Here is a 24742-nt window from a genome sequence, read left to right on the forward strand (position 1 = left end):
TTCTCCCCACAATGTCGACGAAACATTCTGCGCCGTTAAAGCCACCTGCTGTAGCACCCAAAAGGCAGAGAAAGATGCTAACCATCACAAAAAAATGTAACTTCTGGACATGCTGAAGGAAGGTAGAAGTTATGCGGTTGTAGGGCGCCATTACAGAATAAATAAATGAAGATCAAATAGTTTTGATCTTTGATTTCATTCTTTAATACTGGACTTATTTATCTACGAAGGTTTGAACTTTGAGAGTGTTAAAAAAAAGAGAAAAGTGTGAAAATGTTAATGCCTGTTTAAGAAAAGTGTATACAGTGTGTAGTGAGGGGTTTTACAGCCTTATAACATCTTTGATAATTGTAAAAAATAAAGCTGACTACTTTGCAAATTACGTACGTAGCTCGACACGAATGTCGGCAGACTTAAGACGTAAGCGGAGTTGACTGCAACGGCAGGGTTCGAATCCTGTGTAGAACACAGAAAGCAGATAAGACAAAAACAAAAGCTAAAAAATAAAATAAAGTCAGTCAGCTAATCAACAGAGGCCTCTAGAAAACAACATCTGCAAAAAATGTAGCTTCTCTGACGTATTTTGCACTCTCCAGAAATGTATATAGGGGTACGTAATCAGAATGAGCCTGGGTTGGACTTTGTCTATTGCGGGTTTATTTTAGATTGTAATAACGAGAGGCAAACGGTATTGCAAAACTACAGTGTGAGCATTCTGATGATGACCTTTGCATGTGGACATTCAAGTCTGATTACACAAATTACAATAAATATATATTTGGCCTTTAATGTTTTTAATAAATAATGTTTGTTATATTTCTGCTATATATATTTTTAACGCAACACTTCCTGGAGATATTTCTGCTGAGATTTAATGTAGGAGTTGAGAAAGGGCAGTTCATTCCATGGTGGTGACTCCTGATAAAAGAAAGGAATAAGGAGTCAATTCAAAAAGAAAAACAACAACAACAACTAAAAAAAAAAAAACTGCTTTCCTGTCTATAGTTTATGTACAATACTGTACAATATCTGGCAGCTAAAACTTGATCTCTTATTTAGTAAACACTTGAGGTTTTACTCAAGGTTATGAATAGAGCTTTTTCTTTCTTTTCTTTTTCTATTTCCTTCTTTTTTTAACAGAACCGTTAGGTATTATGTTTCTTTTAATATTTCAGCGTGTATTGGGTTGTAAACATCAAACTCAACAGCACCTTCTGAGAATGATTTTCTCAACTAAATAGCAAGCCAAATGTTTTGTTGCTTCTCTGGAGGCAACAAAAGTGTTTTGATGAACAGAGTGCATTCACTTGTAGAAAGGTCTTGTTTATGTTTTGCGAGCAACCTTGAGCAGTAGATTTTTCTCTGGGTAATTGTGAGTGGTCGACGCTTTTAAGTAACAGGAGATGGAAATGTTGCTGCGGACAGTGAAGCGGGTAAGGAAAGAATGGCTAAATTTATACAGGTATGGAAAATGAATGGCCACTCTGCTTTCAAAGTTATGGAATTTTGTCAAGGTTTGTACCAAAAGAGGGCCATGTTTGAATGGTTATTGGAAGAACTTGTTCAGCCTCGTCCTTCAATGGAGGCTTTTGTCCGGTCAGGTTGTGGTTGAGCTGACACCTGACTCTTGGTTTGTGTGTGTGTGTTTGCTGGCAGGCTCGCTTCCATTTTCCTGTCTGTTGGAGTTCAAGAGGACGCATCACTGGCTGAACAGGTGCTGTATCATACAAAGATACACACACAACCGCACACACACAACTGACCTAAATTAATCACACTCTGGTTTACAGAGATATAGAATGAGAAATTAGCAACATATGTGCCAAAAAGTATTGAGATTTTATTTAGGGGTGAAAAAGCGACAGAATAAACAACTGAATAACAGAAACAGAATGGATGATGAGGACTTCGGGGTGCTTTAAATTACGAGTTATATAAAAATGAAAATTCTGTCAGTTGTCTTTTTTTATTTTTCCTTGGAAAGAATGTGCAACTAAAGTTAAAGAGTTGGATCATTTTATGATATTAATTCATTCTTGTTGTTACTAATGGATTATATGCACAGAAGTGTTGTTCAGCCACTAAAATTTTCCAGCCAATGATTGATGTGACTACTTTTCTATATCATAAGGGGCCTTTTACAGCATCGATAATGAAGATTTTTATTTAGTTTAGCAGCAAAACACAAGTAAATATACGCAATTTTGACTAGCCTGCTTATTGGGATGAAGTTGGTTTTATATTCTCATTGGCTTATTTTTGAACAATGACAATCTGTGACGTGGCCCTTATATTGTTTACCATGTTACTTTGAATAATCGGTTTGAAATAACTTGTAAGTATGGCCAAAATCCCTTTAAGGCAAGTCATTTCACTCGGCGGCCATCTTTGAAACACCTTTCAGGCAGTAGGCTCGGGCATTCTGTTTGAATGGAGAAACATTAAATTCTCCAAAACTGCTTGCCAAGCTTATGGTAGAATTTCATATTAGAAATCATCAATAAAATTGAACAACTGTGTCTTTAGTTTTATTTCTAAACGTCACACAAAATCTCCAGAAACTCAAGTCTGGTCCGAGCCCCTCCCCCAGAGTATCGTCATCCTATAGTGATCAATGATTGGCTCCTCTTCTAAAAGGCGGACTTTATTCACCATATTGCAATCAATGATTGACTCATGTACTTAAATGCGGGCTTTTTTTCACAATATTTACTGTTACATTTTTCCCCATTTATAACAAAATTAGTGACACGTCTTATATATTCAATAGTCATTGGTATGGCTTAGTATTAAGGCCCAATCCCAATTGTATTTTTGTACTTCTACCCCTTCCCCTTGGCCCATACAACCGAGGGTTAAGGGGAAGGGCTTTAAAATTTACCTAAGAATTGGGCACCTGTACCTGCACACGTCATCATATGTCATTGCCACCTCTTGCTTCATATAGGATCAGACGATCGCGACTGCTGTAGTTATTACAGTTGTGCTATTTTTTAGTATTTATCTTCAGGAAATCACTGAAGGCATATATTATGTTATCATAACCATCTAATGTGACAACAAGATTGTGACTGTACTGTGTATTTGCACAGTGGCCATATTCATCAATGTAAACACATCAAAAACAACACTAACATTATAGCAGACACTGCAAAAAGCTCATTCCCAGCCACTAGACTTCTCTGACAGGGTATTTGAGTGTCATCGAGTGTCAGAAGGTTGTGGGACTGCTATACATGAGTTATGATTATAGATTATAGATCGCAAAATTTAGAGTTTTTTTTTAGCTTTTTTTTTAAGCATGGCGGTAAAACACGTACGCGGTTATGAATATATTAAAATGTGTTTGTTTGCCGTGAAAATTCGTAATAATGACAAAAAATACTAATTTGTGGATCTCCTTACTTATGGGTCCAGCTATCCTGTCGTTGTGGCTGGTGTATTCTGGGAAATTTTCTTACCCCTTGGTTTTGCGTGTGGTCCTAAAAAATGTTCGTTCGAAGGGCTATTTACCCCTTGCCCTTAGCCCTATGCCTTCAAGCTAAAGAGAATTGACATAACCCTACCCCTTGACGTGAACGCGCAAAATGAGGAGAAAGGGCTAAGGGGTAGAATTGGGATTGGGCCTAAGTGTAATTCCTGCACCCCGCCAGCCAACTACTAAGCGTAAAAACAGTTTTTCTTAAAAAATTGAAGTATTATAAAGTTTTCTAACTGGTAAATGACATGATTTCCTACTTTCTTCTTTAAGGTGCATGTGTTCGTGTTTCAGGAGGCGTGGCTTTGGACAGCAGGGAAGGGTGTTTTCAAAGCTCTTATGCTAACAGTTAACATTTTGGCAGATCACCTACTGCACCTTTAACCAAAACAGGTTTATTAAACATATATATCCCTTAAATATATATTTTTTTCACTTAACATTTTTAGGACTAGATAGAAAAATGAAAAAAGAAAATATATATTTTAAATTTTTATATATATATATATATATATATATATATATATATATATATATATATATATATATATATATATATATATATATATATATATATATATATATAAAATTATTTTTCCTCGTTATTGTATTTTTATATTCTAATTTTTACCAACATATTAATTTGGGTGTACTAATATTTGCACTCTTATCCTAAGTACTCCTATTATATCCAGAAGAGGTACATAAAATACAGGTTAGCAACAATAAAAGTATAAATTTTAAATAATCAGAAGTACTCAGAAGGGTTTTGCCTAAGGGTATGTTTACGCAAAAACAAAAAAGTTCCATGGATAAATGACAATGTTGTCAAAACAATTCCGTTCACATGGATATTCTAAAGCAACTAACAGCGTAATATGCAAGCCAGGTCAGTTTTTAATGATGTTACTTTATGTGGCTCTGTAGATATGCTTCTGTAGTCCAGCATTGTCATTTTGGTTGTCAACATCTCCAATTTCATGTTTTTGTTGAGACAATAACAGAGCAAAGTCTACAATATATATAAAAAGTTTAGTGTTTTCAGAGGAAATTGCTGTGTAAATATACCCTATACTAGAGCCAATGTTAAATGATTAATTATAATTATAACAACAGCATGTTATTCAAAATAATATAAAAATTATTTATTACAAATAGGCCATATATAACTGTTGACCACAATTAACTCTATGTTGTCAAAATTGGAATTTCATAAATATGAAATACAAATGGTAATGCAATTTGTATTTAAATGGGCTCAAAAACAGCTTTAAACGCCAGTTAATGCATTTTAAGGTATACACTTTATTTGTTTCATTTTGGGTAAACTATTCCTTTTATAAACAAGTTCAGTATGCTAGAGGAAAAGAGAGTGTATATAGTGAAAGGAGAAAGAGCGAGCAGTGTTTCTCTTAGAGTCAGAACAATTATTGTTTTTACAATTGCAGACAGCAGGGCATCAGTCTTGGAAATGGGGAAAGCAGATCATTCCAGCAGTTCATTGTGTGCTCACATACTGGCTGCCTTTCCGGTCCTTCTCTCTCTTAACTGTGTCAGCCATATGGAATTGAGGACAAAGACATATTACGTTTATGCTAATTGCCCAAAAGCCATGTGCAGACAAAGGACTGCAAAGGTGTACCTGTACAATGATAAAGTGACTGAGAAAACCGTGGCACACATGTGAAAAGCCAGATGTACAGAGGGTGGGCATGCACGCCTGTTTATGTGTCTGTGTTTGTTCCTTCAGAGGAGAACGTGACATTTGAAGGATGAGAGGCTCTTTTCATACTGGCAACCGGAAACTTGCAAGCCTTTTTCATTTCACTGATGCACTTCATAGGGGAAGAAGAAAGAAAAGAGTTGCAGAAAGAAAGAACAGTGCACAAATGCACTAAACTATAGTTCCTTTAGGGGTGCATCCGCTTGTGGAACATTGAAGCTTATAGAAGTACCTAAAGGCTATAGTTTGCTACAATTTAAGGTCCTAAAATGTACCTTTTAAGGTTTGAGAAGATACAAAGTTGCCACAGTGGCACATTGTTGTATCCCTAAAGGTATGTTTTGCAAATTTTGTGTGAACAGTATAAAAAGGAAGTTTGAAAGCGAGACAGAAATGAAAAACTAATCTAAAATGGAGATGGCTGAAGGGCAAGTAAGATGCATACTGGCTGCTTTTCCCTCAAACAATCTCCCTTTATCCTGTTTATTAATCAATACTGCCACTGTTTCCACCCGGCAGCAGAGTTGTGTGTAGCAGACGGCTAAGACGGGGTTTTCAGGTGGCACGCCACACCAAAAACTTCCCAGCATCCCTTCTGCTCAGCAAATGATGACGCATCATTCTGCTGACACAAGTCACCTGATTGCTGTGTCACGGCAGTGGTTTTAGGCGAGTGGCAGCGCTCTGGCTACAGACGTAGAGTCTTTTTTTTCCTCCCAGACGCACTGCGGCACAGCCAGACGACTAGAGTGGAAGCACAGGAGCTCACAGCTGCAGTCGACTGGCTTGTTTCGGGGAGGCTTCCTTTCGAAATACAGTCGCTGTGCTTCTCTCCGCCGTTAAAGGATCATTTTCATCGGGGCAGAGCAATCAAAGAGAGTAGAGCCAAGAAAGAAGACAAACTTTGAGTCAAGCAACTTGGAATTACGCTCCGTCTCTGAAATTTAGGATAAGCAAGTCCAGATTGTGATTTTTGTCTTGTTTTGGACTGCTTATGCCAGCATCTTCATCTCCAGACCAGGATTCCAAGCTGCGAAGTCGGCGATAAAGGATTGCAGTGCGTCACCTGTCTGTCCCGTTATAAACCTGTCCCATTCGAGTCGTCCAGTCAGCCGGGCCCACTTGCAATCCCACACACGGCGACCAGCCAAAGTGACCACTCTGCTCCAAGGTTAAGGTGGTTTTCAATCCTAGACATAGTCCTTGTCCAGAGGGCAGGGCAGAGTCAAACAGAAGCAGCGACGCAGCAGCTGAGCTGAGCTCAGCCAGACAGACGCGGTGACCTAAATCAGCCCCAGTCATGTCTGGACGCAGCCAAAGCCAGAGAGACGAAGAGGAAAACGAGCGAGAGAGGCAGAGCGCAACCCACACGTACTGACTTCAACATATACACGCACTATGGTAGGTTTAGACGGCTGCAATTAGCTTGTAGTTTTTCTCGTTCTGTTTTTGCTGTCCGTAGTTAAGATTAGCTTGTCTGTGGCTGTGCTTCTTTCTCTGTGCCATAGGGATGGAGAGAAATGGAGGAGGCTGTAAGGGGAGGGGGAGACAGAGTTGTCTCTCTCTCCCTCTCTCGCTCTTTTCTCCACCGCTTTATTTCGTTCATGTTCACAGCGCTGATCTTCACCGTTGCTGCAGAGCGAAACGTAGAGTCGTGTCCCACTCAACCTCCCCCGTTTGCACTTTTGGGTACAGGTAAGACATTCACTTTTTCGTCTTTGACAACCAAATATGTGAACCCCTGAGTCTGAGTGGGCGGGTTTGCACGTCGGTTTTACTTGCTTTTGGTGAATCCGACACACATTAAACCCAAGACTGTGAACAGGAGCACATCCCCCATCCTCCCAAGCACAGACTCCAAGGGAATATTGCAAATTTACAATCGGTAGGTTGTGTTGGCGGTGCATGTTCCTTTTGAACTGAAGGACTGCTAATGAAGTCCCTCAGATGCACCTCAGATGGTGGTTTAATCACAGCATGTTGGGAATGATGAAGTCTTTTTTTAAGTCAAACAAAGATGGGAATGTTTTTGAGTGAGTTCAAGTAAGTGGATGTGTGTAATGTAACTCTTAATTTATTTGCTCCGGGCAAAAAAACTTACATATACACTTTACACGTCAACGCCTGTATATTTTTCTTGGCACAAATCGTCCCACACTCAGCAGGAACTCGGTGCTTATCACAGGGGAAAACAGTCTAGCCATAAGCTGGAGACTGATATCTTGAACATGTCCACTCAGATTCCTTCTGCTAGCAAATCACTTATTAGTCTATGCTTGGGAAAGTACTACTTCACAGTTTCAGTCTCATCCACCTGCACAGCAAGACACATGTAAGATCTCTCACACACAGCTGTTCTTAAGAACCCAAGGAGGTATTTCACTGTTAAGAGGCTCTCAGGTAAAAGTTACAGGTGTCATATTATATTTCAGTGCTGTGAGATCTGTAATCTTGTGGTATATGCTCTTTCAGTGTCAAATACAGTCGGGTGCACAGCACACCACCAATACAACTGTGCCAGATGGGCCATCTGTTTTGCTTGGGGGTCAAAAAGTATAAAGTCATCCTATCCATGCAGGTGTAAATACCTTTCTCTGTTTTATACGGAACATTAACTATATTTAATATAGAAATTATATTATATTATATTATATTATATTATATTATATTATATTATATTATATTATATTATATTATATTATATTATATTATATTATATTATATTATATTATATTATATTATATTATAAACCATTTTAATGTGGTGATGTCTCTGGCCCATGAACATTTCCAGCTTGTTGTCAAAGTACTTCATAACTGTTAAAAAGAGTATTCAATCATAACTTAATGTTAAAACAGCAATCATAGTATTATTTATCAATATGTGCACCTTTATGGGTTCTCAGAAGCTATGGAAATGAAAACATGTAAAACAGGAAACACATAGGGACCACTGCTATTGTTTACGTCCCTCTAAATGGTCTATATTACATTATTATATATTATATTATATTATATTATATTATATTATATTATATTATATTATATTATATTATATTATATTGTATTATATTATATTATATTATATTATATTATATTATATTATATTATATTATATTATATTATATTATATTAATTTATATTAATTTATATTGATTAATGCTAAGTCTAACCAAAACGTTTATAGTGTCATAGATATTTTTAATTATTGTGTGTGTGTGTGTGTGTGTGTGTGTGTGTGTGTGTGTGTATATATATATATATATATATATATATATATATATATATATATATATATATATATATATATATATATATATATATATATATATATATAAAAATATAAGCAAACATAATGGTATAAACTGTATCATATTTAATAACTGACTTTAGGCTTTTTTTTAAAATGATATCTTCTTTTATTATATCATCCACCTAGTAATGATACTTACCTGTGTGGGTTAAAATATGTCATACAAAAAAACACATTCCCAGACTTTCTTATACCAACACTTTCTTGTCTATTTGGTGTACTTTTTACATTTCCCCATCAAAATGTTTTAAACTTGTTACACTTGCAATTGCTTCTCTATTTCAAATTTAACGGTATTGTATTTGTTATTTACAAAAATAATTCAGTTTGACCTTTTTTCAAAAACTTTATGAATTCTTTATACTTTTTTATCGCTTTAGACTAATTGAAATTTTATGGTGTTTAAATGTTGTTCTGTTGTTGATATTTTGATTACTTACCTTGTCCTCATTTGTAAATCGCTTTGGATAAACATGTCTGCCAAATGATTAAATATACATGCAAATGTATGTAAATTAAATTGAGGAACCAAAAGCGGAGTAGAGAGGTTTTACTTAAGAATAAGCATTAACAAAGTTCAACCGAAAGCTTGCTTTTTTTTGATAATTTAGTAAGGGTAAAAAACACCTTACATATCTGTTTTAAAAACCCTCTTTCACTATTTAAAATTCCAGCATTATTATCTTAAGGATTATTTACATTACAGAAACCGTTATTAGCGATGCCAGTGGCTGTTAGGTGAATTGCTTTAGAAACAGCAATTGTGGTTTATGGGATTGGCCTGTGCAATTAGTAAAATGAGACTTATTGAAGGGTAGGTTAATAAAGTGTATTATATTTGTTTCGTCATTTAATTTCAATGTAAACTTAGACAAGGCAAGTTTATTTATATAGCACATTTTATACACAATGGTATCAGGAAGATTAAAAAAATATATAAAAAAATTGTGAGATGAAAGGGAAATTAAAATAGTATTAAATACAGAATAAAAAGAAAAGAAAAAAAAACTGTTTAAAAAGAATAAAAATATCACAGAGCTGAAGAGATCTTTTCATTCCAGTTGCTTTGTGCATGTCCTGTTTTGTGGATATAATTACGTGTGGAAGCATGTTAACTGTCAATCAAATCGGTGGGCGAGGCAACTGCACTCATACATCATGTGGTGGGCCTCAAAATGGGAGAGATTTGGATTTTGGAACATCAGGAAATTTCAAAAAGAGACTTATTGTCTATCTAATACTCCAATATGACTGTGGACACTATTGCTTCCTTGTCCTCATTTGTAAGTCACTTTGGATAAAAGGGTCTGCTAAATGACTAAATGTAAATGTAAATATCTACACACAGTCCTGTCAAAACAGTTTACAAAAGATTATTTTCATCATAGGTGCGCTTTAATTTGTTTGTTTAAATTCAGCCCATATGGTTTGTAACCACTTACCTTAAATACATTTTGTAGATCCAATGATTCATCAATCCAATGACCTTTGTAAAATGGTGAAAGCTTGCCCACTTTTGCCATCTTCCAGAAGTAAAATAAATAAAAAAACTACATTTAATCAGACCGACAATTCGCCACAGCAGCAGTTTCCTTAAATGACCCTTAAGTGCCTGCTGCATAGACTCTTAAGAACCCATAGTGTAGCATTAAATGCAAGTACATTATGTCATATCAGGATTACAGTACATGTATTCAATCTGTTGCTTTTCTTTGCTTTTCATAGCAGAAAGTGGGTCACGCGTCTCAGCTCATGCCAGACCCCACTCATCTCCATATGTTCCCTCAATCTACTCAAGGCTTTCATTTGCCAGCTCTTCTATCACTGTACTGCAGTTATAAAATCCTTTTTTTGCCTAATATAGTGCATTAGAGCATCAGCTTTGATGCTTGCTATTTTTTGAAGCTTTCTTTGTTCTGAACTGCCTCGCATCATTCTTAAATGATTTCAAATGACTGAGACCGCAAACCATCCACACGCACACATCTGAATGCACTTGAGCCCTTAGACTAGAACCGAGAATTTACAGGCAAACAAGCTGTAAATAGCTTCACCTCGTTATCCGAAAGGTTTCCAGAAGGATTCTTTGTGTTGTGGGTTACTTTTGAAAAGCAAAATCTAAAAGAGACAAACACTTTCTAAGGTTTGTGTAAAACAACATCTTAGGGCAATTCATTGATATTTTACATTTACGTGACTTATTGCCTCAAATCCTAACTCAAATTAAGGCTTAGTGGTGGATTTACATTATTCCTTTTTTCCTTAAAACATTACAGTTTCATACCAATTGACCACAGCAGCTATATTTCTTTGAGAGGGTTAGTAGAGAGCCTAAATATTTTCAAAATTTTCAGTTTAAGCTTAAAATCCCCCATATTTTTTTCTACTGAGATGAGTTGTCAGCTTAGTCTTTAATAATTTTGTCCTAAAATAGTTTACAAAAGGACTAAGAATTACATTTCAGATGACAAAATCACCTAGAAGACACAGTCTACATTTTTGTGAGTCTGAAATGAGATATTTAGTATGTGTTTTATTACACATATAATGTTCCTTTTGTGACCGTACACGTCCCAAACTTTTCAGCACAAGACCCCCAAAATTAAAAAGAGGACCAAATATATTCAACAATTTCGAAGAACGCTACACGGAGACCATCCTCCATGTTCAGTTATGGCCTGTACGTGTTTCTAATGTACGTAAGTGCAGAAAATGTGTCAGAAAGTTTAACCTGGTGCCGTAAAATCAATGTGCTGTGTGTTTAATTTAACGCAATCAACCCAGGGGTTGCAAAAAAATAAAATAAAAATTGCTGAAGGTTTTTGTTATTTGAATGTTTTTTTTTTTTTTTTTTTTTTTTTAAATGTAACTATTATTATTCATTTATTTTCTTGTCGGCTTAGTCCGTTTATTAATTTGGGGTTGCCACAGCAGAATGAACCGCCAACTTATCCAGCATGTTTTTACGCAGCGGATGCTCTTCCAGCCGCAACCCATCTCTGGGAATCATCCACACACACTCTTTCTCACACACACAATCATACACTACGGACAATTTAGCTTACCAAATTCACTTGTACCGCATGGTAGTGGACTGTGGGGGAAACCGGAGCACCCGGAGGAAACCTACGCGAACGCAGGGAGAACATGCAAACTGCACACAGAAACGCCAACTGGGCCAAGGCTCAAACCAGCGACGTTCTTGCTGTGAGGCGACAGCACTACCTACTGTGCCACTGCTTCGCCCATGTAACTATTAATGTAAATATTAAAAATTTGGTTATGGATAATATATGGTAATTCTAGTAGTCTGTTAAAATGATTTTTTAAATTTATTTCTTATTTTTTTATATCATCAGGTGCCCCCCTCCGCCCTCCCCTCATTTTTCTGTGACTACCACTTTGGGAACTACTGACCTAGTTAGCCACTGATCTAAACCCAACCAATAGTGTTTTCAAAAGTGAAAAGTGCATTGCAGCCAGCTAGTTTTACATTGATGTTGCATTAGCTTTGTCTCTGGATATGCTACACTGAATTCAAGCCACAATACACCTTTCAAAGTAAGCTACCAAGCAAACTGACCATGCCTTAAAAGTGGCCCATATTGAAATAAGCACGTGAGGCAAAAGTATTTGATTAAAAATCATAGACACCATTCATTTGTTTTGTGATATTTAGTTGTTGTTTTTTTCTCAAAGAACTGCACAAAAATAAACCTTCTTTCTTTAATAATGTAATTTTAAATATTACACTATGTCCTAACATGCAGCAAGATTCCAGTGATAAGCAATTTGGCTGTCTGCTCCAAAAGCGACATGACAGAAACATTTAAAAAACCAGCCACTGCACTTTCAATGAAATAGTAAAGCCTTTTAATCTAGTTGATACATATTAAACCTTCTTAACATTATTAATAGGATATTGATGCTGTAGGTTTACACTAACTCACTTTCATTTTCAAACTGTGCTAGTTATATTATTTAAAAGATCCGAGGTGAGTCTGTTGCTGCTTTTAGTATGACAATCAATGTCACTTAAAATTATATTTAAACTCACATTGGTAGCATTTAACACTGATTTAAGCACATAATTTGTACCTGAGTTTTTTTTTTTTTTTTTTTTTTGTCATAGTGGTATATGCTGTTGTTAGGCTGCGACAATGCAAAAATAGACATTCTTAGTGTCGCCATCGCAGATGGTTTGGACAAAAACTATTTTTTAACATAAAAAAAAAAACTTTTATCGCATGTTGCATTGCTGTATCACGCATAGTCAACGCACAGTATTAGTGTGAAAAGAAACAAACGTTGTTGGCATCATAGTGCCTTGTAGCATTCGTTATACCTAGAAACTGTGTTTCTAGCGTGTGTTGAAGAATGTTTTTGCAGTTTCACAAACATGTAGGCTTGAAGCAGGACTTTCCAATGAGGCTATGCCGGACCTATCAAAGTGTTTAGAAAGAATAATAATAATCATCACCATCATTTGAGATGCTTTGAGATGAAGGGATATGAGATACATGTTTAGAGAAAATGACAGTAGTTTTGATCTCGGATGCCTGTTAATCTGACACAGAACAAAATTACATCATCACTTTAAAGTGAACATTATCATGATATTCTTTTCTTTTTGTGACTGCATGAAACTATAGAAATAAAGAAGAAAATAAATAAATAAATATAGGTCAGGGCTTGTTTTTGTGCAAAATGGATTGATTGGATATTGTTAATAAGCTATCGGTCAGTCTCATGGACATGTAAAAGGGATAGTTGACCTAAAAATGACAAGTCTTCAGTTATTCACCCCTGACAACCAATTTGAGAATTTAGTTTATGAACATATACAAGAATTTGTGAAATAGGTAAACATTGACATCCATATTTGTTTTCCTATTATGGATGTCAATGGTTACCGGTTTCCAGTGTTGAATAAGTTTCTTTAAAAAAGTAATAAATTACAAATTACTGATTACTGCTGGAAAGTGTAATCTGATTACATTACAAATTACTTCATGTAAAAAGTAATCAGATTACTAATTACTTTACTGAAAAGTTACTTTTAAAACATATAAAATATACCTATAAAAATACAAAATACTGCAGCTCTTTCAGTAATTTAATATTCACTGAAAAACATTACAATGGGTTGATCACAGCAGCTTGACATATTCAAAATACTTAAAGAGTCTGCCAAAACTTAAATTTCTCTCATCATTCACTTGTTCCAAACCTCTTTGTCTTTTTTAACACAAAAGAAGAAAACTGAATACCTGTAACCATTGACAGTCATAGTATGAAAAAAACACTGCAGTGTTTGGGTGTTTTGTGTTTGTCTGAGGTAATTAGTCTACCTAAATGTGTATATTCCAAAGTATGAAGCTAATCGGTCAGTTCTTGTCGCGGGACTAACGTTTTCAACTGGTGTGCCTGGGAAATGCACAAAAGATGCGATATATGAACGGCCCCATAATCAGCTACGCTTCTCTTCACACTCAGAAGCAACCTTCACTCCATATCCTGCAGAAAAATTAAATTTACCCAATTAGGCCGCTGAGTTGGGCCGCTGTGTTTCTGGGCGCCGTTGTCCTCCTTGGTGACGAGTTTTGTCGTAGAATGCTTTCTGTTCAAGTGCTTGAATAAGTTGCTGGTCGATTTAAAAGCAGTTGAAAGTTCTTTAGAGACTGGACATAAACTGCATTTCACAGCAAAATTTTTGTTTTTACGCTCAATGAAATCAAAGTAATGTCTGTATTTCACCTAAAGAAGCAACCACTTTCGACAGCAACCATTTCAGCTCGCATTCTCCAGCAGTTTAAAAGCGCATGCTTATTAACAGACGTTGCAGCAGAAAACGTCATTTAAAAGCTGTTTTTTCTTCCAAAAACTATTTGTAACTTAAGTAATGCAATTACATTGATTATAGTAACTGTTATCAATTTACACAAATTTAAAATATAATTCGTTAAATTACTGCATTCCTCAAAAATGTAATTAGAATACTGTAACGCGTTACTGTGGAACGTGTCACACTAAACTCTCCCGGTTTCCAACATTTTTCCAAAAATCTTCTTCAAAATATCTCCTTCACTCAAGCTGGTTTGGAACATGTGAAGAGTAAATGGTGACGCATTTTTCATTTTTGTGTGAACTATTCCTTTAATGCACTTAATTGTATCTTTAAAATGAATTCCTCAACCGATTGCAGTCTATTTCTGTAGATTCCTGTGAATATACATTACAATTTTCAATGTGTTAACTGCATAGATTGCAGTTGCCATTAACGTGTCACTGATAATGTTTTCTAAGCGACTGCCGTCTGCTCCGATCCATATGTGGGTCAGTGACATGTGAACTGCGAAATCTCGGAGGCCACATTCTGTCGAATTACCACCCTAAAGATCACATGTAATCATATGCTGCCATCCAAACCAGGGACAAACATTTTCCAATGCAATGTAGCGCAAAAAACACATTTGCTAAATTGTTTGAGGCTGACAATTTCCAGTATGCAGCTCATTTGCATATTTATATCTAAAAGCACAGTGCGTTGTTTATATTAATGCATGTTGTAGTTTTTTTTTTTTTTTTTTGCCTGGTCGTGCTGTTCCTATCAGTTTAGTGTCTTTTGAATGCATAAATAAGCAGGAGTATTGCACTGACTGGCTTTGTTATTGTCTTCATTACACACTGACAGTAAGCAAATGTGTGGAATGCACTTCAGGGCGCTTTTCATGCCTTCATTATGGCTGTGTAATATTCAGCCGAGCTTATGTCCATTTTTAAAGCTGGCATGGGGTGCCGTGTGTGCCTGTGTGTTTTGCTGCGGTCACTGGGCTTGTTATTTCCCCAGAGCTTCTTGCCTTTTATAACCACCTGAAGCTAACTCGCCACAATATATGAATCAAAATTGAATTACACATGTACACGGACTGTTTTTATTAAAAATCAGGACTTGTAACACTGTTGCAAATCAAGTTCGCATGGTTACTGTAGTCATTAAGCGTGATAATTACACAGCTCTCCTGAGGACCTGATTCTGATTGGGCAATTGTGTGGTATATTTTTGCATAATAACCATTAAATTACATTAATACATAGATGTGCAGGTTTCATATCTTTTAGCATGTATTGGTGCTTTCTTCTCATATATAAACATAATTGACCAAGAAAATAGTTCCTTTATTCTGTGTAATAAGCCCTCTTCCTTACCTCAAGGATTTTCTACAGATGCTAATATTACATTAGCCTTTACAAGTAAGGTTTACACACACACACACACACACACACACACACACACACACACACACACACACACACACACACACACACACACACATATATATATATATATATATATATATATATATATATATATATATATATATATATATATATATATATATATATATATATATATATATTTTTTATATATATATATATATATATATATATATATATATATATATTTTTTTTTTATTTATATTTTATATTTGTATATTTATTATTATTATTTATTTATTTTTTAATTTATTTTATTTTATTTTTTTTAAGGGTTGAGCTACTTTAGATTTTTGAAAGCTGACTTTTATGTTATCAAAGTCAAGTCAATGCCAAATAGTCCCTGGTGACGTCATCAACAAAACACAAGATGTAAATGTTTTGCAACATCCCACAATTTGCGATTTATTTGCTGGAAATATATACACTTGCTGTTTGAGAGCACATATCATGTTTTTTAAAACAATGCAACATTGTCAATGACTAATTTTAGTGCAAAACAAATGTATTTGTTAACACTTTCATTTTGTTAATAATGCAAATTTAGTGCTGGCTAATTTTACTGCTAAACAAATGCAGTGAACATGGTCAGCATCTACAATTCGCAGAGGACAAAACCCAATCACATTACCTTTCCCCTTTTGAGTAAATGTGATTGGCTATCATCTGCTCCAGGGTATTTGAATGGAACTACCATCTGTTTTACGATTTAAAGTTCACTCAAAGTTCATGTGAATCTTTGACAATGACATAAGAAAACATTTGAAAAATTACTTTAAATAATCCGAGGGCAGTTTCATTCTGTGAACCTACCTTTGTGTGTAAAGGCTGTCATGTAGTTCAGGTCAAAACACATGATCTGTGCAGCATGAATAGTCGACGTCAATCAAAAAATATACCCCTAATATATACAGTTGAATTCAGAATTATTAGCCCCTGAATTATTAGCCTCCTTAATATCTGTTTAACGGAGAGAAGATTGTTCAACACATTTCTAAACATAGTTTTAATATCTCACTTTTACCAACTGAGTTATTTTATGTTTGCCATGATGACAGTAAATAATATTTCACTAGATATTTTTCAAGACATTCTAAAAAGATTAAAGTGACATTAGAGGCTTAACTAGGTTATATATATATATATATATATATATATATATATATATATATATATATATATATATATATATATATATATATATATATATATATATATATATATATATATATATATTGCTTAACGGGCTAGTAATATTGACATTAAAACGGTTTGAAACAAAACAAACAAAAAAATGCTTTTATTTCAGCCAAAATAAAAACAAATATGACTTTCTTCACATGAAAAAAAAATATTATTGGAACTATTGTGAAAAATCCCTTGCTCTGTTAAACATCATTTGGGAAATACTTGAAAATGGAAAAAAAGATTCTACACTATTCTATTTTTGTTAATATTTATTTATTTATTTCTGATTTCAGAAATGTTTGCCATTTTAATAAACTTTTAAAGTTTAGCTTAATTTTAGTTAATATAAAAAAATCTACATTTATTTAACAATGAAAACATTGGCAACATATCATAATGAGTCATAGAAAGTAAATTACTACTACTAATTCTAGTAATAATAATAGTAATAATCACAATATCCCATAAAACTAAACCAAAATCTTGTTATCGGTAATCAGTTTTTTTTAAAAATATTATTTAATTACTAATGCCTACATTTCAAAACATCAGAATGCTTTTTTATCTATCCACACTTTCCCTACTGATAACATTGCCATCGTTTGATTTTCTTGTTTAAAATGTCACATGTTGATTCAATTGTTAACCTGCCATTTTTTCAACCTGTTTTTTCCACTAATGCACTGACAAAACAAAACAAATTACTTTAGGAATTATTAGCAAACAACATTTAGATTACTAGCCTATTTATATCCAACAAAGCATATCTGATGATCTCCAGTTTCCAGTAAGTCATGGAAAGCAAAACTAATCCTACAACTATTGATTGTTCTAAACTCGGCTCCGTTTGTCATCAGTTCCAAATGATAACAAACGATAACCCCTCTACTTCACAATCCACAATCTTTATTGCCATTTTGGGGCAACTTAGATCTGCTTCTAATGACCTGCTGACTGCACATTTTCCCTAACATATCAAAAGCAGATGCAGATGAAAGTAAAAAAAAAACTCAGTTCTCTATTACAGCTGACTATAAACTCCTTCCCAGTCGACTCCCAGAAATGTTGTTTATATAAATAGATAAGTTGATACAGCTCAACACAGCACGCCCGCATAAACACGATTCGGTTTTTCTCCAGAATAGCTCTCAGCAGAGGCTGTTTGGCATTCCTTCGAACGCTTTATGATCCAGTACGAGGCATTAGGGCCTGAGATCTGAGCAGTGTTTCCTATGAGGATCCTTTGGCTGTACTGTGCAATCTGCCGCTCACCGCTGACAGCAGTCCATACACACATACACACACACCAGCATCATTACCCATTCCCACTGAAGCCAGGCTCTGCTGTGTTTGTGTTTGTGTGTTTACAGTAAACGGTGGGATAAAAGACGGGCTGAAGTGAGTTGGTCAGACGGGCCTTGCCAAACCCACAGGCTGTTTCTGCCGCTCTGCTACCGCTGCGCTGTTTTTGATGTGAGCCACAGTGCAGATGCAGTGTTTTTTGGGCGATCACCAATAAGCTACCGTACTGGAGGAGATGCTGGTAAAGTACGGGAGACCTTTCAAGGTTAGTGCTGAATCCCAAGGGCGCAACGATGCAGCTGTTCTCCTAGCACAGTGTCAGTTTGTAGGGCCGTGTGGCATCTGTGCCTGTTTGCTCTACGCCAAAAGCGGTTCAACAGAAGATGCCCTTGTGGGAAAGGAAGTGGGCTTGATTGTGATGAACTTGAATTTTGAAAAGTGTATTGTAGGTAGAAACTGTAATACAAAAGCCACTTGAGTGTACTTAAAGAGAGTACATGATTAGTTTTTTAAAAAATATGTTCTTCAGATTATTTGTTTTGGAAGAAAACATTCTAGATTTTTCTACACTTAAAGCAAGTGAACAGGGCTCTACGTATGTACGCCATTTTGGACAATTCATAATCATAATCTATTTTTACTGTACCCAGCCTTAAAGTAATCTTTAAGACCCATACCTTCAAATAAGAAGGTCTTCTCTATTAAAATGATGAAATAATATACAATATATTTTCATATCTACAAACACTTGGATATTTTCATTGTTTCATTCTATACCTGTCTGATGATGTTTCTTCCAAATTTCAGATGACAGCCGTAAAACAAAAACACATTTTCATTTTTTGTCATTAAAAATCATGGTTATATCACCAAATATTAATTTTCAAACTCTACTGTAGTTAAAACAATAGTCTCAAAATGAACATACACTTACCGGCCACTTTATTAGGTACACCTTACTAGCACCAGGTTGGACCTACTTTTGCTTTCAGGACTGCCTCAATCCTTTGTGGCATAGATTTAACAAGATAATGGAAAATTCCTCAGATATTTTGGTTCATATTGTGATGACAGCATCACTTCAGATTTGTCGGCTCCACATCCATGATGCAAATCTCCCATTCCAGCACATCCCAAAGGTGGTCTATTGGATTGAATTCTGGAGATTGTGGGGGCCATTTGAGTACCGTGAACCTATGTCATGTTCAAGAAACCAGTCTGAGACGATCCACGCTTTATGACATGTTATTAGAAGATATACTATGGTCATAAAGGGATGGACATGGTCAGCAACAACACTCTAGGTGGGTAGGCTGTGGCGTTGACACTATGCTCAATTGGTACTAATGAGCCCAAAGTGTACCAAAATATATGCCCCACACCGATACATCACCACCACCAGCCTGAACCATTGATACAAGACAAGATGGATCCATGCTTTCATGTTGTTGATGCCAAATTCTGACCCTATCATCCTGATGTTGCTGCAGAAATCGAGACTCATCAGACCAGGCAATGTTTTTCCAATCTTCTATTGTCCAATTATGGTGAGCCGGTGTGAATTGTGGCCTCAGTTTCCTATTCTTAGCTGACAAAAGTGGCACCTGGTGTGATCTTCTGCTGCTGCAGCCCATCTGCTTCAAGGTTCGACGTGTTGTGTGTTCAGAGATGCTCTTTTGCATACCTCAGTTGTAACAAGTGGTTATTTAAGTTACTGTTTCCTTTCTATCAGCTCAAACCAGTCTAGCCATTCTCCTGTGACCTTTGACATCAACAAGGCATTTGCACTCACAGAACTGACACTCTCTTTTTTAGACCAATCTCTGTAAACCCTAAAGATGGGTGTACCTAAAAATCACAGTAGGTCAGCAGTTTCTAAAACACGTCGGCAACAACAACCATGCCACGTTCAAAGTCACTTAAATCACCTTTCTTCCCTATTTTGATGCTCGGTTTGAACTGCAGCAGATAGTCTTGACCAAGGCTGCATCTGAAATCACATACTTCCATACTATATAGTAAACTAAAAACATCTGAGCCAAGTAGTATGTCCGAATTCATAGAATTCCAAAAACAGTATGTGAAAAGTACCAAGGTTAGCTACTATTTCAGGCAAGATTCTGAAGTGTGCATCCAATGCACACTACACTATCCGATGAGGCCTGCAAAAGAATTCATTTAGGATACAGTGCATGTCTACCTGCTTAAATGCATTGAGTTGCTGCCATGTGCTCGGCTCATTAAAAATTTGTGTTAACAAGCATATGGACAGGTGTACCTAATAAAGTGGCCGGTGAATGTACTTTATATTTTATGGAAATATGACAGTTGTGTTATTTTATGTCAATAAAATGCTCTAAATTAGTTTACAGAATAAAACAAGAATTGTGTTTCACTAAAACAACTTCAAGTTGTCTTTTAATATATCCATGTATTATCAATCCTTTTAAATGTTATACATAGAATCTTGCCATATTGACTTAAGTTAGCTGCTAGTTCTTCTTTCCCAATGACATCACACACATTATCAAAGAGGGCATGAGATAACATGTAGTTGAACGTCTCAGAATGTAAGATTTAAAAATTGCCCAGTCAGTGATTATCATAACACACACAAATATGCAGTGTGAACCTAGCAAGAGTCGTTTTAGATAACAGTATCTTCCAAATGAGCCCAGTAATTATAAAAAAGAGACTGTAATTATAAAAATTACACACAAAGATATACTTTAATCCTGTTTGGTGAGTCCAGCTAATTGAATTAAATATACAATTAACATGCACTTCCCTTAATACGCTCTTTAAAATGATGCAATTGTGTATGCATGCCTATTTATTTAAGAAGGACTTTAAAATCCCTTGAATACCCTTGAAAACGCTTTTATTTTTTTATGCACTTCAGCACACTGTGTTTTGATATTGTTGATGACCGAGCATTCTGACGACCTCACACCACGTCTTTCAGATTACACAACAAGCACATAATGAGACGATGGTATTAGTCAGTAGTCTAGCCGAACAGATACCGTCCTCTCCTACGCTAGGATGCGCGCTGTGTTATTGTGTTCCTGCAGCGCATGAATAAACACTACAGCAGACTGATGGAAACCCTCCAACACCATAAGAACAACATGTACAAACAGGGACACACTGTAAAGTCAATAAATCAAGAAAAGACAAGCGATGAAAAGCACCTGCTTGCTCTGAAAATGTCAGCTTTCTTTCACACTTTTGAGTGTTTACACAGGTCTTGCGATATACAAGAGAGTGGGATTATTACCTAACTGGTGAAAAAAGAGAAACTGATGCTGTAATCGACCAGCAGCACCTATGAGGATTCGTGTTGTTGTTTATGTGTTGATCTGGTGAAAGGACTCAAAGGCAGTCCTTTCTGCTTGATTTTACCATGAAGCTAAAGCTACTGGAGCAGAATAAACGAAGCTGCAGGGCCTTCAGTGGAGAGAAGGACAAAATGTTTACAACGTGAATGTTTTCTGCAACAATAAGTCACCCGTAATGACTCTGTGTATAAACACATACTGAGAAATAAAGCTTGTGTTGATAATGTATGTTAAAATGTGTAAGTGATACTGTATAGCTGGTTCAATTGCTGTCGGAATGACGCATTGCAACATAGCATATTCTGGACTTTTGTTTATTATAGCTTTTTAAAAATTGTAGTCGTGGGTACTGGATATTTCATATTTAAGCATTGTTCTTCTTGTCATTTCAGAAAGCGAATGCTGCTCCGGTGTGTCATAGTCTAAGAGGGATGCTTGGAGGATGAAGGAAAATCCAGTTTTTCTGTCAATGGAAAAGTATGTGAATGCCTAAATGTAAACATTTATGTTGTTGAGGAACTTTCTGGAAACTTTTGTAATTTGTTGCTCCCCAAAGTATGGTATGTCATTTAAAGACCCGATATACTTCAAACAAAATCAAAGAACGGACTGAAATCACGTAATTTTAAATAAAACATGTGTGAATATCCAATGTTTTTGAGTTCGTTTCAGCAGTTGAAAAAAACTCACCAATTTTTTTTTTTTTTTCATTTTGGCTTTTAAACACATTTAAGCTACCATTGGTCAGTGGCGATTATGCAATCAGTGGGTTTGTTCTTGATCTGCCATCCTTAACATACAATATCCTCTCCCCATTTGTTTCTCATTCCACGGGGGTCAAAAACGAGACCAACATCCAAAACAACAACACTAGCTACATGACTACACTGGAGAGTCGAGTAGCAGAGCTGGTACAGATATATCCGCACCTGTATGATCGCTCGCAGAGAGATTATAAAGACTCAAAGGGGGTCACACACCGAATGAGTTGCCCGCCTTGCCAGCTTTACCATTTGGTGTCTGTTTGCCACTAATAGAAAACAATGTAAAGATGTGATGTGCCAGATGTTTATGAAACAGCACCATTGTTGATGATGATTAGGGGGTACACATGACCAGCGTGGCACATTTAAAACCCCACCTACTGTAGCGTGAGGGTGTTGGAGTGTTTGTAAACAATATACCATCATTTAGCTTTATCAAAAAAAACAAAAAAAAACTTCATTTGAAGTATACCGGGGCCTTAAGATTATAACTACTGAGATAGTCATTTTGATATTTTTGTAATTTTAAAAGTTGATGCATTGCAGCATTGCATATTCTGAAGATTTGTTTATTATAGCTTTTTAAAAATTGGCGTTGTGGGTGCAGTATATGAGATGACATCTTTATGCATTGCTCTTCTTGTCATTTAAGAAAGTGAATGCTGCTCCGGTGTGCCATAGTCCATGAGGGATGTTTAAATGTTGAAGTAAAATCCAGTTTTTCTGTCATTGGAAAAGTATGTGAATGCCTAAATGTAAACATTAATGTTGTTGGGGAACTTTCTGGAAAATGTTATAATTGGTTTCTCTTCAAAGTGTGGGATATTATTTAAAGACAAGATACACTTAAAACAAAATCAAAGAACGAACTGAAATGACGTAATTATGAATAAAATCTGTATGAATATCCAATATTTTTGAGTTTGTTAAGGCAGTTTGAAAAAGCTCAGTAAAGTAAGTCTTCAAGAGATTTCGTTTTGCCTCTTAAACACATTTAAGATCCAATTGGTCGGTGGCTATTATACATACAGTGGGTTTGATCTCTACCTTCTTAAACAAACAAGACCCTCCCCCCAATTTGCTTCTCTCTCCACGTGGGTCAGAAAGACCAACATCCAAAACAACAACACTAGCTACATAATTAAACTGGAGAGTCGATAAGCAGAGCTGGTACAGATATATTTGCACCTGTATGATTGCTCGCAAACAGATTGCAAAGGCCTGAAGGGGGTCACAAACTGAACGAGATGCCTACCTTTTCACAACATCTTTTTTTTTTTTAGTTTGTTCACCAGCTTTACCATTTGGTGTCTGTTTGTGACTAATAGAAGACAATGTAAAGATGTGATGTGCCTGATGTTTATGAAACTACATAATTGTTGGGATTTAGGGGTACACACAAAGAAGACACATATAAAACCCCACCTACTGTAGCGTAGGGGTGTTGGAGTGTTTGCAAACAATATACCATCATTCAGCTTTATCAAACTTCTTTTTACCCTCAAACAAAGAAAAAAAAACTTAGTTTGAAGTATACCGGGGCCATAAGATTATAACATTATTTCAATATATTTGTAATTTAAACCGTTGATGCATTGCAACATTTTCTGAAGATTTGTTTATTGTAGCTTTTTAAAAATAGTGGTAGTGGGTACTGGATATGAGATGACATATTTATGCATTGTTTTTATTGTCATTTCAGAAAGCGAATGCTGGTCTGGTGTGCCAATATTCGTGAGGGATGTTTGGAGGTTGAATGGGAAACCCAGTTTTTCTGTCATTGGAGAGTATGTGAATGCCTAAATGTAAACATTTATGTTGTTGGGGAACTTTCTGGAAACTTTTGTAATTTGTTGCTCCCCAAAGTGTGGGATGTTATTTAAAGACTCGATATACTTCAAACAAAATCAAAGAATGAATTGAAATGACGTCATTTTGAATAAAATCTGTGTGAATAGCCAATATTTTTGAGTTCTTTTCAGCAGTTTGAAACAGCTCATCAAAGTACATTTTAAGGAGAATTAATTTTGGCTTTTAAACACATTTTAGCTACCATTGGTCTGTGGTGATTATGCATTCAGTGGGCTTGTTCTTGATCTCTGCCTTCTTAAACATGCGATATCTTCCCCGGGATTTGTTACTTATTCCACGGGGGTCGGAAAGGAGACCAACATCTAAAATAACAACACAAGCTACAGTACATAAATACACTGGAGAGTCGAGTAGCAGAACTGGTACAGATGTATCCGCACCAGTATGTCTGCTCACAGAGGGATGCCCACCTTGCCACGTCACATCTTTTTTATGAGTTTGTGCACACCAGCTTTACATTTAGTGTCTGTTCGCAACTAGTAGA

General features: G+C 35.7%; 1 protein-coding gene across 1 annotated transcript; it reads left to right on the forward strand.

Moving 5' to 3' along the window:
- Nucleotides 1-5893: 5893 nt before the first annotated feature.
- LOC147832583 (uncharacterized) lies at nt 5894-24348 on the forward strand. The gene is made up of 5 exons (XM_087295859.1): nt 5894-6602; nt 6710-6896; nt 18350-18546; nt 22015-22099; nt 24089-24348. Exons 2-4 carry the CDS (start codon nt 6712-6714, stop codon nt 22041-22043), a joined length of 411 nt encoding a protein of 136 aa, XP_087151985.1. The 5' UTR covers nt 5894-6602; nt 6710-6711; the 3' UTR covers nt 22044-22099; nt 24089-24348.
- The last annotated feature ends 394 nt before the right edge of the window (nt 24349-24742 follow it).

Source organism: Danio rerio, chromosome 19, assembly GCF_052040795.2.
Source record: "Danio rerio strain M-AB ecotype USA chromosome 19, GRCz13ab, whole genome shotgun sequence".
NCBI classification, from domain to species: domain Eukaryota; kingdom Metazoa; phylum Chordata; class Actinopteri; order Cypriniformes; family Danionidae; genus Danio; species Danio rerio.

Bases quoted from the DNA above. Each gene is read 5' to 3' on its own strand.
- LOC147832583 (XM_087295859.1), top strand. From the start codon at position 6,712: ATGGAGAGAAATGGAGGAGGCTGTAAGGGGAGGGGGAGACAGAGTTGT. The intron at 6,897-18,349 runs GTAAGACATTCA...GTGTGTTTACAG, and splicing joins GTTTGCACTTTTGGGTACAG to TAAACGGTGGGATAAAAGAC. The intron at 18,547-22,014 runs GTTAGTGCTGAA...TTGTCATTTCAG, and splicing joins AGTACGGGAGACCTTTCAAG to AAAGCGAATGCTGCTCCGGT.